Source organism: Molossus molossus, unplaced genomic scaffold (genome assembly GCF_014108415.1).
Source record: "Molossus molossus isolate mMolMol1 unplaced genomic scaffold, mMolMol1.p scaffold_m16_p_4, whole genome shotgun sequence".
Lineage (NCBI taxonomy): Eukaryota > Metazoa > Chordata > Mammalia > Chiroptera > Molossidae > Molossus > Molossus molossus.
The window spans coordinates 98,829,967-98,845,184 of NW_023425377.1; the positions used below are offsets into that span (position 1 = coordinate 98,829,967).

Here is a 15,218-nt window from a genome sequence, read left to right on the forward strand (position 1 = left end):
CTAACGTCCCTTTGGTGGAGAATGTGGCTATCCCCTAGGATGTCTGTAAAGCTGCCCCTTCCTGGTTTACCAGGCTTAATGTCAGATTACATTTGCTCCTTTCCTTTATTAATAACTACCTACCTACTGTGACACCAAGATTGTGTATCCTCAGGTACAAATGCTATATCTGAAAGTTCGCTCCAAACATGAGACCAGAGAGAAGAGCATGCATCAAGTCCTTCTCATCTTGCCTGCTTTCTTCACTGGTTCTCTTGAGAGTGGGTTACCAAGCTGTGATATTGTGATGTATAATAAGAAATATGTATTTGCTCTTCAACCCCATTTCTGATGCAGACCCCCAAGCCCTGGGAATTTTTTAAGTGTTGAGAGTTATCAAAGTGTCCTTTGTTATGCTCAGTCAAATTTTAGACCTCAGCCTAGGATTCTAGTAAACTAATTGTGGAAATCTCTGATTTATAGCCAGTTGCTCAGATAACAATTGGACTTGCAATTGGCATTCTGAGTTGGAAGGGAACATTGGAAGCTACAGTTGATTAGCCAGAAATAAAGATGACAGTCTGGGCTTACAGCTGGTGTCTGAAGAGTGTGTGTGTGTGTGTGTGTGTGTGTGTGTGTGTGTGTAGGTGTGGGTAGTCTTGTGGGACCAAACCCTTTACCTGTGGAATTTGATTTTGTTTCTGGCTAGACAGTGTCATAATTGAGTTGAATTATTGGACACCCTGCTGGGTGTCTCCAGGAACTCAATTTACAAGCCTTTACCATTTCTATTTGTCAACTGGGCTTGTACCAGAATTAAGCATAGATCTGCTTCTACTGAGTGCCAACAATAATCAAACCGTGAACTCCCCAGTCTCTTCAATCTTTTTTCCAACATTTTCTTAACTGGTTTCCAGGACACACAGTTCCATCACAGGGTGCTCATTCTCAGTCTTCTTTTCCCTACTTTTTAACCTTGGCTCCAAGGTTCTGACTTCACATTCATCTATACTCATTCCTAAGGTGACCCCATCAGATGCAGATTTGTGGCTTTAAATAAGGTCTATGCACTTTGATATTATCTAATCATTCAACTTTGGCCTGTCACTCTCCTCTGATCTCCAGATTTATATACTAACTTGCATAGTTGACTTCTATCTGGATAACTGTATTGAAGTTTACTTCTCAAAAACAAAACAAAACAAAACAAACCCCAATACATATTAACCTCACTCAATCTCCAAATATGCTTCTTCTCCATTGCACTTAATGTCACGACCGCATATCTAAATGCTTCTGTGGGAGGCCCAGAATGAGTTACTCCAAGATGTGTTTCTGTGGTATGCAGATTGTTTTAAATGATGGCAACTTTAGCAGCAAATTCAAGAGAAACTTCCGCCCCTCCTCCCTTAATTACAAAAAGAATTTAAATTAGACACCTTGCCCATAAGAAACGATCAGAGATAACTTTTGTTTCTCCCCCATACATCTTTCAAATTCCTTGGGTTAATTTTTTTCTAATTCTTTTTCTCTCATACTCACATGCCATTCTTCAGTGATATCATCAGATCTACTTTCAAAATATGCCCCTAACTGGATCACTTCTTCACTTCTTCACCATTAAGCTACATTTCAAGTGACCATGATCTCTTCCCTAGACTATTAAAATATATTTTAACAGATCTTAGTTTTTTCAGAAATTTTAAAGCAAACAAGAATGTGCCACTTTATACACTAAACACTTTGATAGCTTCTCATTACACTTAGAATGAAAATCGAAATATTTAGGTCCACAGGACTCCATGAGATCCGACCTCAGTCCACCTCTCCAAACTCGTGTCTCTCACTCTCCTCTTAATTCATACCAACCACACTAGCCATCTTGCTGTTCCTGCAGAAAGCCAGGAAATGTTTTCCTCCCTGTTGTAAATCATAGAGTAAGTTAACATATATATTAGTATAAAAATGAGTGTGTATTAATCAAACATGCCATTGTTTATCGTCAACTCAACTAAATACGTAGAATTTTAATTAAATCAGAAGTAAAACAAAGCTTTGAATAATATCAGCCTACTTGGCCAATCAATGTTCATAGCCATTAAATTAACCATTAAAAGTATAAAATTTGCTGTAGATAAGTTTTCTGTATCATTAATAAAATCAACTAAATGGGTAATCTGATTAAACATTTTAAATGTTTATTTTTCAGTTTCTGAAATTGATATGGTTCCCTATTGTTGATTTTTTGTTGTTGTTGTTAATCATCACCTGAGGATATTTTTTTCATTGATTTTTAGAGAGTGCAAGGGAGGGAGGGATTGAGAGAGAAACATCTTTGTGAGAGAAACACATTGATTGGTTGCCTCCCACATGACCCCAGAAGGGGCTGGGGTTCAAACCTGCAACCCATGTACGTGCCCTTGACCAGGAGTCAAACCCACAGCCCTTTGGTCTGCAGGCCAACAGTAATAACCACTGAGCTAAACCAGCCAGGGCTATTTGTTTATATTCATAAACTTAAAAAGTAATTTCAATTTCCTATGTGTTAATTTTTTAATTAGAATGAATTACTTTGCAGTGATTACTGAGGAGAAAAGTGGTACAGCTTACAGTATTTATTCAACTCAGATATTTCTTTTTAATTGAAAAGGGTTTTGTATTAACATTAAGTCTCAAGACTCAAAAAAAAAAAAAGTCTTGCCTTTCCAGTCAGCTATAATATTCTTTGAATATCTAGTGAAGCAAAAAGTAATTATAGCAACTCCAAAATTCTTACCGTTCACTTGGAAGATGTGAGTCTGATAGACTTGCTCATAGCCGTCCGCATAGCAGGTGTAATTGCCCATGTGAGTTGTGGTAACCTTAGTAATATACAAGGACCCATCGTCTCCAAAGTCCTATAGAGAAAAAGTAAAGTTTAAAAAGTGACTTGTTCAGAAAAAGACAAATACCACATGATCTCACTTATATACGGAATATAATGAACATAACAGTCTGAGGAATACAGTAGACCCAGACACATGGAAGTAGGGCACAGACTGACATCCCTCAGAAGAGGGGATGGGGGCTGGGGGGGTGGGAAGAGATAAACCACAGAACTTATATGCATGTATGCATGACCAATGGACATGGACAACTAAGCCGGGGACAGTGTGGAGGGGGGGTGGGGTGGGGGGTGCCAATGGGGTAAAAAGGTAAAATATCTGTAACAAAAAAATAAATAAAAATTCATTAAAAAAAATAAAATAAAATAAAAAAATAAAAATAAATAAAAAGTGACTTGTTTATATTTAATATATATTTTAGCCATTTACTTTTTCTAAAAAGTGTTTGCAGGAACAAAGTAAATAGAGTAGAATGTTGTTTTAAATTATCAAAATAATCATTGTTAGTCCAATGAAGTTGGGAGACCTATAATAACTATTTTCATAAGACATGTTTTATTTAAGAAATGTAATCTCACTCATAAACATAGCTTTTTAGTATTATTTGAAATACATGAGTTTATATGTAAATTAACTCTATTTCCAGACATTTTTTTCTAATCTAGTTTACATTTTTAATTAATAAAATTATACCATAATTTTTCATATTTTGTAGCTAAAGATAGCCCTTAATTATATTATTTACACTTGCAATTGTACATTTAGCTTTATATCTTTTAATTATATATTTCCCCAGAAAAAAACTTATTAAAGCAGTGTGGTCTCAGTTAAAATTTATAGCCTTATTGATAGAGTAAAAACAGTTTTTAAACCTAGAAACAATCAATACATTAGAGAAAAATTAGTCTAACATTTCAAAACCATGGAAACCATTATATAAACTGCTTTAGAAGAAAGAAAGAAAGAAAGAAAGAAAGAAAGAAAGAAAGAAAGAAAGAAAGAAAGAAAAAAAGAAATCTCACATTTATTTGTCAAAATCAAATCCAAGAAGCTTTGAAATCCAAATCCTTTGAACTAGTAAAGACCAGAAAATCTTCTCTTCTATATGGGCAATATATGTACTGGCAAAACTGGCAAAATCAGCTTTTTCTCTGGAAATAGGCAAAAGCTTGCACCAAGCCACAGACCACCAATTATAATCATCACATCACAATGTATGTAAATCAAATCATCATGTATGTATGTCAATTATTTCTCAAAAAAGAAAATACTGACGAAAGAAAGTGGCTGAATCTCAGTAAAACACTGGGATTTGTGTCATCCCTCTTTCCACAGCTGCCTTGGAAACCTTGACCCACCAGTTTCGTGACTCATCATCCTAGCAGACACCTGAGGGCTAAAAACAAGCCTGAGAGTTATCCAAGACCTCATCAGTGTGAACAGGTCTACCCTAAATGTGCAGGGTTGTATGCATGAACAGAAAAGATGCATTTTCTTTACATTTTAGGATTAAGGAGAGAATCTCTAATCTCTCATCTCTGATTGACCTTAGTGATGGCTGGGGCAGACTGGTAAATTCTTGGAGGAGCATGCAATGCATGACCGTAAACAGAAAGAGAGCACTTTCTCTGGAGGACTTACTGAATCAGGGCATTTTATTATCTCTCTGTCTGCTCATTAGCTCACCACTAAGATAACTGAGCAAAGATTTTTGTGACCACACACAGCAAACAAAAGAAAAATAGATAAATTAAACTTCATCAAAATTAGAAACTTCCGCTCTCCAAAGGACATTATCAAGAGAGTAAAAAAAACAAACAACACCCCACATAATGGGAGAAAGTATCTGCAAATAATCTGTCTCATATGGTTCTTGTATCCAGAATATATAAGAAACCATGAAATTAAAAAAATAATCCTATTAAAATAATGGGTAAAGATTTTGAATAGATTTTTCCCTAGAAAGATTTACAGCCTCGCTGGTGTGGCTCATTGGCTGAGCGTCGACCCATGCACCAAGAGGTTGCCGGTTCAATTCCCAAGCAGGGCACATGCCCAGGTTGTGGGCCAAATCCCCAGTGTGGGGCATGCAGGAGGTGGCTAACCGATGTTCTCTCTCATAAATGTTTCTATCTCTCGCTCCCTCTCCTTTCCTCTCTTTCTAAAATCAATAAAGAATAAAAAATTTTTTTAAAAAAGATTTACAATGGGCAATATAAGCACATAAAAGACTGCTCAGCATAGTCATTAGAGAAATGCAAATAAAAACCACTATGAGATACAAGTTTACATCTTCTAATCTGGCTAAAAAAATGTTTTTTTAAATACAGCAATACAATGGTATGAGAGCATATGGAAAAAAATGGAATCTTCAAATGTTGCTGGTGGGAATATCGAATGGTACACCTACTTTGATTAACAGTTTCGCAGTTCTTCAAAAAGTTAAACAAAGGGTCAACATATGTCTAACAATTTATCAAACATTTTTTTTAAAGTTTCTATATACCAATTGTATACATATATTCATAGTAGTATTACTTATAATAATCAAAAAGTGAAAACAACCCAATACCTATCAACTGATAAACAGATATACACACAGTGGTATGTTTATATACAATAAAATATTATTTGGCAATAAAAGGGAATAAAGTACTAATCTATCTCACAACATAAATTAGTCTTGAGAACATTATGCTAAAAGAAAGAAGCCAGACACAAAAAGCCATACATTATGAGCCTATTGTAGGAAATGTCCAGAACAGCCAGATCCCACAGAGATAGAAAACAGATTAGTGCTTACCAGCAGCAGGGCTTAATGGGTGGTGGAAAACGACTACTAATAGATATGGAATACTTTTTGGAATGATAGAAATTTTCTCAACTTTGCTAGCCATGATTGCTGCACAATTTTGTGAATATATTAAAACCACTGAATTGAACATTTTAATGGGATTAGTTTTATGCTAAGAGGATTATATTTCAATAAAGCTGTTATCCATATAATTTATAAAAATACTTAAATGTAAAAAATTAAATATGCTAAAATAAAACTATCAATTTGAAATCTTTATTGAGTTAAAAAAGTTTAAAAATCAAGGAAGAATTATCAGTATGTTTATATAAAAATCGAATGCTTCTGCCTTAGAAAACATTGTGAGCTTTATTAAAAGGAGTAATTAATAACAGATTATCCATGCAAAATATGTTTAAAATTAATGCACTTTGATCACAGTTGTTACATACCAGATATTACTTTACGTAATTCATAAATATTGTCATATTTGATCTATATATCAAACCCCTGTGAAGAGAATTTCCTAAAATTTCCCCACATTATAGCAGAGAATAATGAGATGTTAGATAATCTCCTTAGTTTCACTGGGCCTCTAATTAGTGGGGCTAAACTTTGAACCCAGGTGGGCTTACTCCAGAGGAAGTCCCTACACCATGTTGCCTTCCTTCTAGATCAGAGACTGAACTAGGAATAAAGACAGGAAAAGGGAACAGAGGAGGAAGTCAAGCCAAAATGTTCAAGACACTGGAGGCCAAACACAAGGGTTGGTCTGAAGAAAAGAGGCTAGAAATATAGTGAGAGTACAAGTTGAAAAGAAAAACTGGATCAGTCCCCTAGGAGCTATACACAATAGCATTTTAGAATAGAATCCAACAACTGAATCTCTTCCCTTTCCCAGGAGCAGAGAAGAAAGACAAATGTGAGGGTGCCACTGCACTCACTCTTCCTAAGATGTAATCAGAAAATATCAATATCTTGTATTACAAGTATTTTTAAAAGGTTTTTTTCCATATATTTGGTAACTACTAAGATTTACCCTCTAAGAATTATTTGTTTATTTTCTCTTCCGACTTTTAAATTTTGAGTTTACCATTTTTTATGTTGATTCCCATATTTTTTAATATATCGCTCTTCTTGTAACTTTGTGTGGAATATTTTTAGTTTAGAATTTTTTTTTATTCCTTACATCAGCTTTATAATTAGAAAGCCCTTTTTGGTTCTGATTTAATATAAATATTTCTCATTATTGTCTTATCATTTTCTTATGTTTGTAAAAGTTATATCTAATCCTTTAATATTTTCTGTATATATATATTTTTTTATGAAGTCAGCATTCTTTTTTTTCTAAACTGTAATTAATTGTGCCAGCATCTATTTGTCAAGAAAATGTTTTTGTCCCATTTGTGATGATTTATTCCTGTATCTTCAAAATATGATAGCCCTCAGTGACTTATCAACATTCCCATAACAGTGTTCCAAAAGTATACCTTACATGTTTCTACCTTTAACACATTCATACCCTGTGCATTTCTGTTTAAAATAGCCTTCCTCTAACTGATACTCGCTACAGATTGGTTGCAATCAAGGAAATTACTATGGGGCTATTCAATCTGTGCCTGAAAATAATGAAAATCTTCCCTCAGTCAAGAAAAAAAGAGACAGAGAGAGAGAAAGAGGGAGGGAGAGGGGTGTGGAAAGAAGCATAAGAATGGAATGTGGAGTTAAAGGGGGAAGAAAACGAGGAAGAGAAGCAGAAGGAGAACAAGAGCAAGACGAAGAAGAAGAGGAGGAGCAGAAGAAAGAAGGGGAGAGAGGAAGAGGACAGGGAGAGGACAGTGAGTCCAAGAATTAGGGTAAAGAGGTGAAAGGGCAGGAGGGAAGGAGAAACGTGTCGTATGTCATGGCCATTGTATTATTTAGTGAAGAATAACATTTCCTTCATAATTATCAAATAAAATAAAATTCCTCAACATCATTTTATATTAGATTAATCATACCACATTTCTATAGCTCTCAGGGCAAACTTTCTTGGAGTTACAGGAAAAACCTCAGGACCTGTACAACAGGAGAGGATCTGGAGCTTGAACCCCAACAAGGAAGTTACTGTGTAATACAAAGGTGTGCTAAAACCCCCTGCATTACCTTGGGCTACCACTGAAAACACCGCTCATAGGGCAGAGCACTTAGGCTAGAGAACGGAAATGCCAAACAGAAAGACCAGAGCCATGCTCCAAGTTAACACTAAGACAAAGAGTTGATGCGTGGTACGGTTTATAATGTTGGAAAACCACACTTCTGTAGAAATAAATTCCAAATGATTAGAGGTAAACGTATTTTGAGAAAGATTATGAGCCAAAAATAATTATGGATTACCTAAAATATATAGCAAGATATCCAGTGTGCATAAGAGTGACAAGCACACAGGGCGTGGACATACCAGAAAGACTCATCCTAGGCAGAACAAATCATGGTCAGACTGAGATGATCCCCTTCACTGGACAAGAATAAGTGGAAATAATTGTGAAAACCCAAAGTGTATATGATATTCGTAATTATGTTCACATTCATATATGATAAACTATGAGAAGGTCTTTATTTTTTAAACTCATCTTTATTGTTGAATGTATTACAGATGTTTCTTCCTTTTTTCCCCATTAACCCCTCCTCCCCATTCCCGCCCCCTCCTGCCTTCCCCACACTGTTGTCGGTGTCCATTGGTTGTGCATATATGCATAGAAGTTCTTTGGTTTATCTCATCCCACCCTCTCTCCTTCTTTCCCTGCGAGGTTCATCAGTCTACCAACCAATTAGTACTTCTTAATTCCTTCATCTTTTCCACCCACCCTCCCTGGCCCCACCCATCTGGCATACAACAAAAAGTTATCTGTATGTATGAGTCTGTTTCTGTTCTGCTTGCTCATTTTGTTTATGGATTCAATTGTTGATAGATATGTATTAATTGCCATTTTATTGTTCATATTTTTGTTCTTCACCTTCAAGAAGACCCTTCAACATTTCATATAATACTGGTTTGGTATTGATGAATTCCTTTAGCTTTTTCTTGTCTGGGAAACTCTTTATATGGCCATCGATTCTAAATGATAGCTTTGCAGGATAGAGTAATCTTGGTTGTAGGTCATTGCTTTTCATCATCTTGAATATCTCTTGCTACTCCCTTCTGGCCTGCAAAGTTTCTTTTGAGAAATCAGCTGACAGTCTTATGGCAGCTCCTTTGTAGGTAACGAACTGCTTTTCTCTTGCTGCTTTTAAGATTATCTCTTTGTATTTAACCTTTGGCATTTTGATGATGATGTGTTTTGGTGTGGACCTCTTTGGGTTCAACTTGTCTTTTAAAGTAGATTTTCAAAAACATTCTTTTTAAATCTCCATAAAATCTGAAATAAACACATGTTGTTCTATATGGCTACCTAGAAAGCATGGTCCTTCCCTATTTACTATAGAAAAGGTTCCTTCATCCAAGGATGTGAAAATTATCCAAGAATATAACCTTGAGAAAATTTAAACACCCAATGATGTGAAAATTATCCAAGAATATAACCTTGAGAGTGCTTATTTAAAGTATCTTATTGCTATCTATGTTATTCTGCAACACAAAATCCCTTTAACTCAGAATATTCTCTAAATTAGCATATGCATGACCTCTTCTAATCTATGTATCTTTATTCATGTTTTTTCCTCTTTCTTATAAATAAAAGCAATATCTCCTAGACTCATTTTATTTCAATATACAACTTTATAATCACCTTTTCAGACAGCTTTTCTGAATAAGCAAGACTAATATTCCCTCACCATTTTGAATAAAGCATGGATCTTTTCACTATATGTAAAATAAAAACCAATAAATATTTATTGAGTACTTTAATATGCCAGACACTGTGCTAAATAATTTAAATAAATTATCAGATTTCATCCTTTAAACAACCTTTTCAAAATGCACTACTATTAGTTCCACTGTATATATAAGAAAACTGAAATATGCTGATGTTAAGTTTCAAGTCACCAATTGCTATGGTCTGAATGTGCTCCTCCCCAATTCATCTGTTGAAATCCTAATGCCCAATGTGATGGTATTAGGAGGTGAAGCCTTTGGGAGGTGATTAGGTCGCCAGGGTGAAGCCTTCATAAATCGAATTAGTCTTCCTAAAATTGAACCCCCACAGAGATCCCTGGCCCTTTTTACCATTTGCCGACACAGAGAAAGGGCATCAGCTATGAACCAGGAAGAGGGCTCTCTCCAGAACATTAATGTGCTGGCATCTTGAGCTTGCACTTCTCAGTCTTAGAACTGTGAGACACATTCCCATCGTTTATGCTACCCAGTCTGCAGTATTTTGTTATAGAAGCCCAACAGACTAAGACAGCAAACAAAGCAAGGGCCTGAGATTAGCATCCAAAGAGTCGGATTGCAGAACTAAGCTACTGTTGTTATTACATAATTCTTAACACATCTTCCTCTTTCTAAATTCTCATTATTTTAACCAAACCTCAAATTGCCTGTGCTTTTTCAAAAACATGGAATCAGTCCTACTCCTTATCTCAATCCTGATTCAGCATTTCTAATCTTTTAATAGTTTATTTCAACATCTAAATCAAATGTGCAATTTTGATGCTCAGCCATGGTTGAGTTATGGTCTTAGAACAGACACTCTTAAATTCAGGAATCAAATCTTATACTTATTCTTAACTCCCATTACACCTTTACAATCTTGCTGTCAATACAGTCCATAAATATTTCTTTCCCAATTAAATCTTTATGAGCTTCTACACCATTAAAAAGTTGCCTCAAGGTACTGATGTGTAGAAAGTCAATTAAAAAACTTAAAATCACTTATTTAGTTGAGTCGATTGCCTATATTCTCTCCAAGGCAGTTCAACAAGGAACTGTGGGGGAAAAAAATCTGTAGTACATTTTCTAACATTTTGATAATGTTATGGTTACTATCAACTATAATCAATTGTGTAAGAGTAATAATAAAAATGTTTAACAACCTATACATGATGAGCACTGATCAATCAGAATATACAAGGCAGTTTACATCAGTTATGATTACATTAGAACATAATAGTTGAATTCAGGCCTATATCTAACCATAGCATTTGTCCCAATCTGAATGATAAATCCTGTCCATTAGAAAGGATTAAGAAGTACAAACTGGTTGTTAGACTGGAAAACTGCAAAGGGAAGGAATGGGGGGAGGGGGCAGGAAGAGATAAACCAAAGAACTTATGTGCATATATGCATAACCAACGGACACAGACAATAGTGTGGGGAAAGCAGGAGGGGGTGGGAGCTGGGAAAAGGGAATCAATGAGGGTAGAAGGGGGGACATCTGTAATACATTCAACAATAAAGATAAGTATAAAAAAATGAAATGATAATTTTTAAGTTTACTTTCCTATTTCATATTATGTTCTTCCTCATAGTTCTAAATTCTATGGTACCAGTATTACCACTATACTTTAAATGAGATTTTCTGTGTAGTTTACATTGTTTTGATATGCACTGCCATTGATTGCTTTTCTAGTGTTGAATATGCTGGTAGGCTTTTATTTTGTAATATTATTGCGAAAGTTATTTTCCTAGATTTTTATGTGTAAAAAATATATTTTCATAAAATAGCAATAAAAGAATTTAAGCAACAATCTACATATTAAATCAATCAAAGTATTATCACATGATTTATATGATTTACTAAAAATTATAAAAGTTTCTCACTAGCTTATTTACTTAGATATTTAATCAGTCATTAAAAATAGCACAGTGAGCCCTGGCTGGTTTGGTTCAATGGTTGGAGTATGGGCCCGTGAACCAGAGAGTCCCCAGTTCAGGTCCTGCTAAGGGCATGTGCCTCGATTGCAGTTTGTCCCCAGCCCCGGATGGGGTCTTGTGGGTGGCAACCATTCTATGTGTCTCTCTCACATTGTTTCTCTCTCTCTCTCTCTCTCTCTCTCTCTCTCTCTCTCTCTCTCTCCCCTTCTCTCCCTCCTACTCTATCTAAAGATAAATGCAAAAATGTCTTTGGGTGATGATTAAAAAAAAAAAAGCACAATGAAATATAAAATTAAATACTATAAATTAAATTTGGTAAATATATTATATTAAAACCATTTTTTCTAAAGTAAACCATTTCATATATTTTTAAAAATAATAATAAAGGAAACTAATATGGACTAAAATTATTTTTTCAAATTGATAAGTAAACCAAAACTCAGGCAACTGTATTCTTTGGTAGGAAAACCAAGCTTACCATCGTAAAACTATAGGTAAAAATATTATTTAATGACATATGTAAATAATCAGAGAAATCATATTTAATTTCACTGAAGAAAATAATCCTGCAAAAAGGTTCCATTAATATAATCATTAGTAAGAAACATAAATTAAAAATCTGTCACTCTTACAGAACTAGTATTCAGAGTGTTTTACATATACAGAGTCAGATTTGCCACGAAGCTGATAAAGTTTGAATTTCAGTGCTCCTTGTTTGTACGAGCCGTTTCCAAGGATCTGAAAGCACCTCTGCGATATATATATATATATATATATATATATATATATATATATATTTGTGTAATATTTACAAATATATTTGCAACTTTCAGTGATTTCTTATACTAAATATCCAATTTTTATCTCATTGTTATCTAAAATTTACAAACTATTTGTTAAGTAAAGCACCTTCAAAATGTAGGTGCTTTAAAACTTCAAGATTCGCATCACCTTGAATCACCTCTGACTATATTAATTCTTTACATCTTGACAATAACATGTTTTACACACAAAGAAACAAACGTCATAACAGTTAATTGACATATCTATGAAGACTACAGAGTTAATGATCCAACATTTAAAACTAGGTTATCAGGCTGTATTCTGAAAGTCAACACTTTATAGCCACTGGCATCCACATGAATGAATCCCCAAACACAACACTAAATACATATACATATACATATACATATACATATACATACACATATACATCATATGACTCGATTTATATAAAGTTCAAAACAAGAAAAAGAAACTGTACATTATAACATTTATGATAAAAATAAAAGAACAGCAAATAATTGGTAATCAAATAACTCATGGTAGGATTATATCTGAAGAAGGAGGAGGATATAATGACGAGGAGCCTAGAAGAAGCTTCAAACGTTATCAGTGCTATATTTTTAAAATTGTTACTAAATCTATAGTTTTCAGTGTATTATTTTACTTTAAATTGTACATATCTTATATACACTCTTGGGATGTCTAATAATAAAATATAAAACACTAATTAAAATGTATACTAGACCTTAAATTATGTATGTCAAAGTACATAGCTTTTAAGTATATGTAGGAAGTCCCAAGTCTCTTTCTTACTAATCAATACTAGAATGAGAGTTCTTTACAATTTAATGAAAACAATGACATTTAACTATTAAACTATATTTTTGTATATTTTGAAAGAGAATGCATCTTTATTTTGGTTTCATCAAAAATATTAGTAACATAATACCCAAAGTTTCCAGGAATCCTGGTAATTTATATAATCAATGAATTAATACTGGCTCCATTTTAGGATAGATTTATAGAAAGACTGTCATACCTATCCAAACAAGGAGAAGCTGGGCATCTGAAAAGTCATACTGATCTTGAACCCATTAGAGTGCTGGCTTCCAGGGGCCACTGGTTAGGGTAAAATGTGAGGAAAGGCAGAATGAGCCTCCAGAAAGAGACAAGAAAACAATATAGGCAATCACTATCTAGAACAGGCAATGGTTCACCTATACCAGTGCACTGAGAAGAGAACCAGGCAGCCGTATAAACAGGTACAACAAAAATCACCAACTTTAGAATTTGTTAAAAGTTGGACATGTACAGCTGTACGTGTACAGAGTCCTGGGAGCACAAATGCAGCGTCTTCTCCACAAACCTCACTATTTGTTCATAAGAAAGCCTGGGAGCCGGAGAGACCAGAGGAAGCATCCCTCGGAGTGCAGCTCCCTTACTGTGTAACAGCTGCTGCTGAGGGGAAAAAAACTCCTACCTGGATCCTTCTCCTCGGTGCAATCAACTCTTCAAATGCTTAAGAAAGACAGCAAATCCTGTCACTGAGTGGCTGAAAACTCAAGGGGACTGGGAAAAGGAAAGAGGCAAGAAATCCTCCTACTTCCAGAAAATTTCAGGTCCTTCACCACTAGGGGCAGGCAGGATCACTGAGAAAACAGCTCTAAAGACTCAGACACATGAACTGCCTAAGGCTGAGGTTGAAGGAGAAAAAGGTAGAATGCTTCCTTGCTCCTCATCACCCCGGACAACAAGAACTGAGACACAAGCCAGAACAGGCCACCAGTAGTGGAGGTACGAGATCATGGAGAGACAAACTCTCTGAGGAACAGGCTCACGTCGAAAGCCTAAAACTGAAGGTGGACCGGGCACAATCAAGAATTTGCTCAGATAATGAATCTACCTCTAACCCTAACCACAAGATGCCACTAGAGGAATTTGAAGTTGGTGATGCATTGAATGTAAGCATAGTAACCAACAAAACTGAAACACAGCACAATTCCTCAATAAAAGCCTAGCAGAAGAGGCATGCCTATTTGCAGGCATAAGAACTGTTTACCTCAGTCTCTACTACCCTATTTAAAATACGTAGATTTCAACTAAAAATTATGTGTCACACAAAATGGATAGGAATAATAATCTGCTGTTGAGAGACAAATCAATCAATAGAACGAATCGTAAATATAAATCTATTGTTGGAAAGTCATAGGAGATTAAAAATAACTGTGATTAATATGGATCAGGCTCTAGTAAAAAAAAACTAGAAGACATTCATGAATAGATGGGTCATTTCAGCAGAGAAATGAAAACGATAAGAAAGTGCCAAAGGAAATGGTAGAAAAAAATTTAAACACAACCACAGTAACAGAGATGAAGAATTCCTCTGACAGGCTCATCAGCAGACACATCCAAGGTCAGGTTGGCTGCCTCTTGCATGCCCCCCACTGGGGATTTGGCCCACAACCTGGGCATGTGCCCTGACCTCTTGGGGCATGGGTTGACGCTCAACCAGTGAGCCAAACCAGCTGGGCTATAATTATCTTTTCAATATCTTCTTAGGTTGAGTTTAATATTTATTTGAGATTAATATTCCCTGATATTTTAAAATGTATGGATTAAATCAGCAAGAAAAGATTCTGTGACCTTGAATATAGGTCAATAGACACTACTCATATGGAAATACAAAAAGGAAATTAGTTGGGGGGTGGGGATTATTGGGGTGGGACAGAATCCAAGAGATGTAGACCAAAATTGGTCTAAAATATGTAATTAGAATCCTAGAAGAAAAAAGTGGGAGAGTGGAGAGAAAATTATTTGCAAATGTATGGTTAAGAATTTTCCAAAGTAAAAATTAAAAATCATCCTAGAAATTTATTCATACTGCTGAAGACAAAAGATAAGGAGAAATGTCAAAAGCTGTCAGGGAAAAGTATACAATCATCTTCAAAAAATGGAAAGTCTTCCAGGTTTTTGACAACAG

At 35.1% G+C, this 15,218-nt stretch overlaps 1 protein-coding gene across 1 annotated transcript in view; it reads right to left on the minus strand.

The window, feature by feature from the left end:
* FSTL5 (follistatin like 5) overlaps nt 1-15,218 on the minus strand; it is a 700,938-nt gene that overhangs the window by 163,725 nt on the left and 521,995 nt on the right. Inside the window, exon 8 of the mRNA XM_036241790.1 lies at nt 2,756-2,876. Coding sequence (XP_036097683.1) covers nt 2,756-2,876 — 121 coding nt within the window. The remainder of the gene's footprint in view (nt 1-2,755; nt 2,877-15,218) is intronic.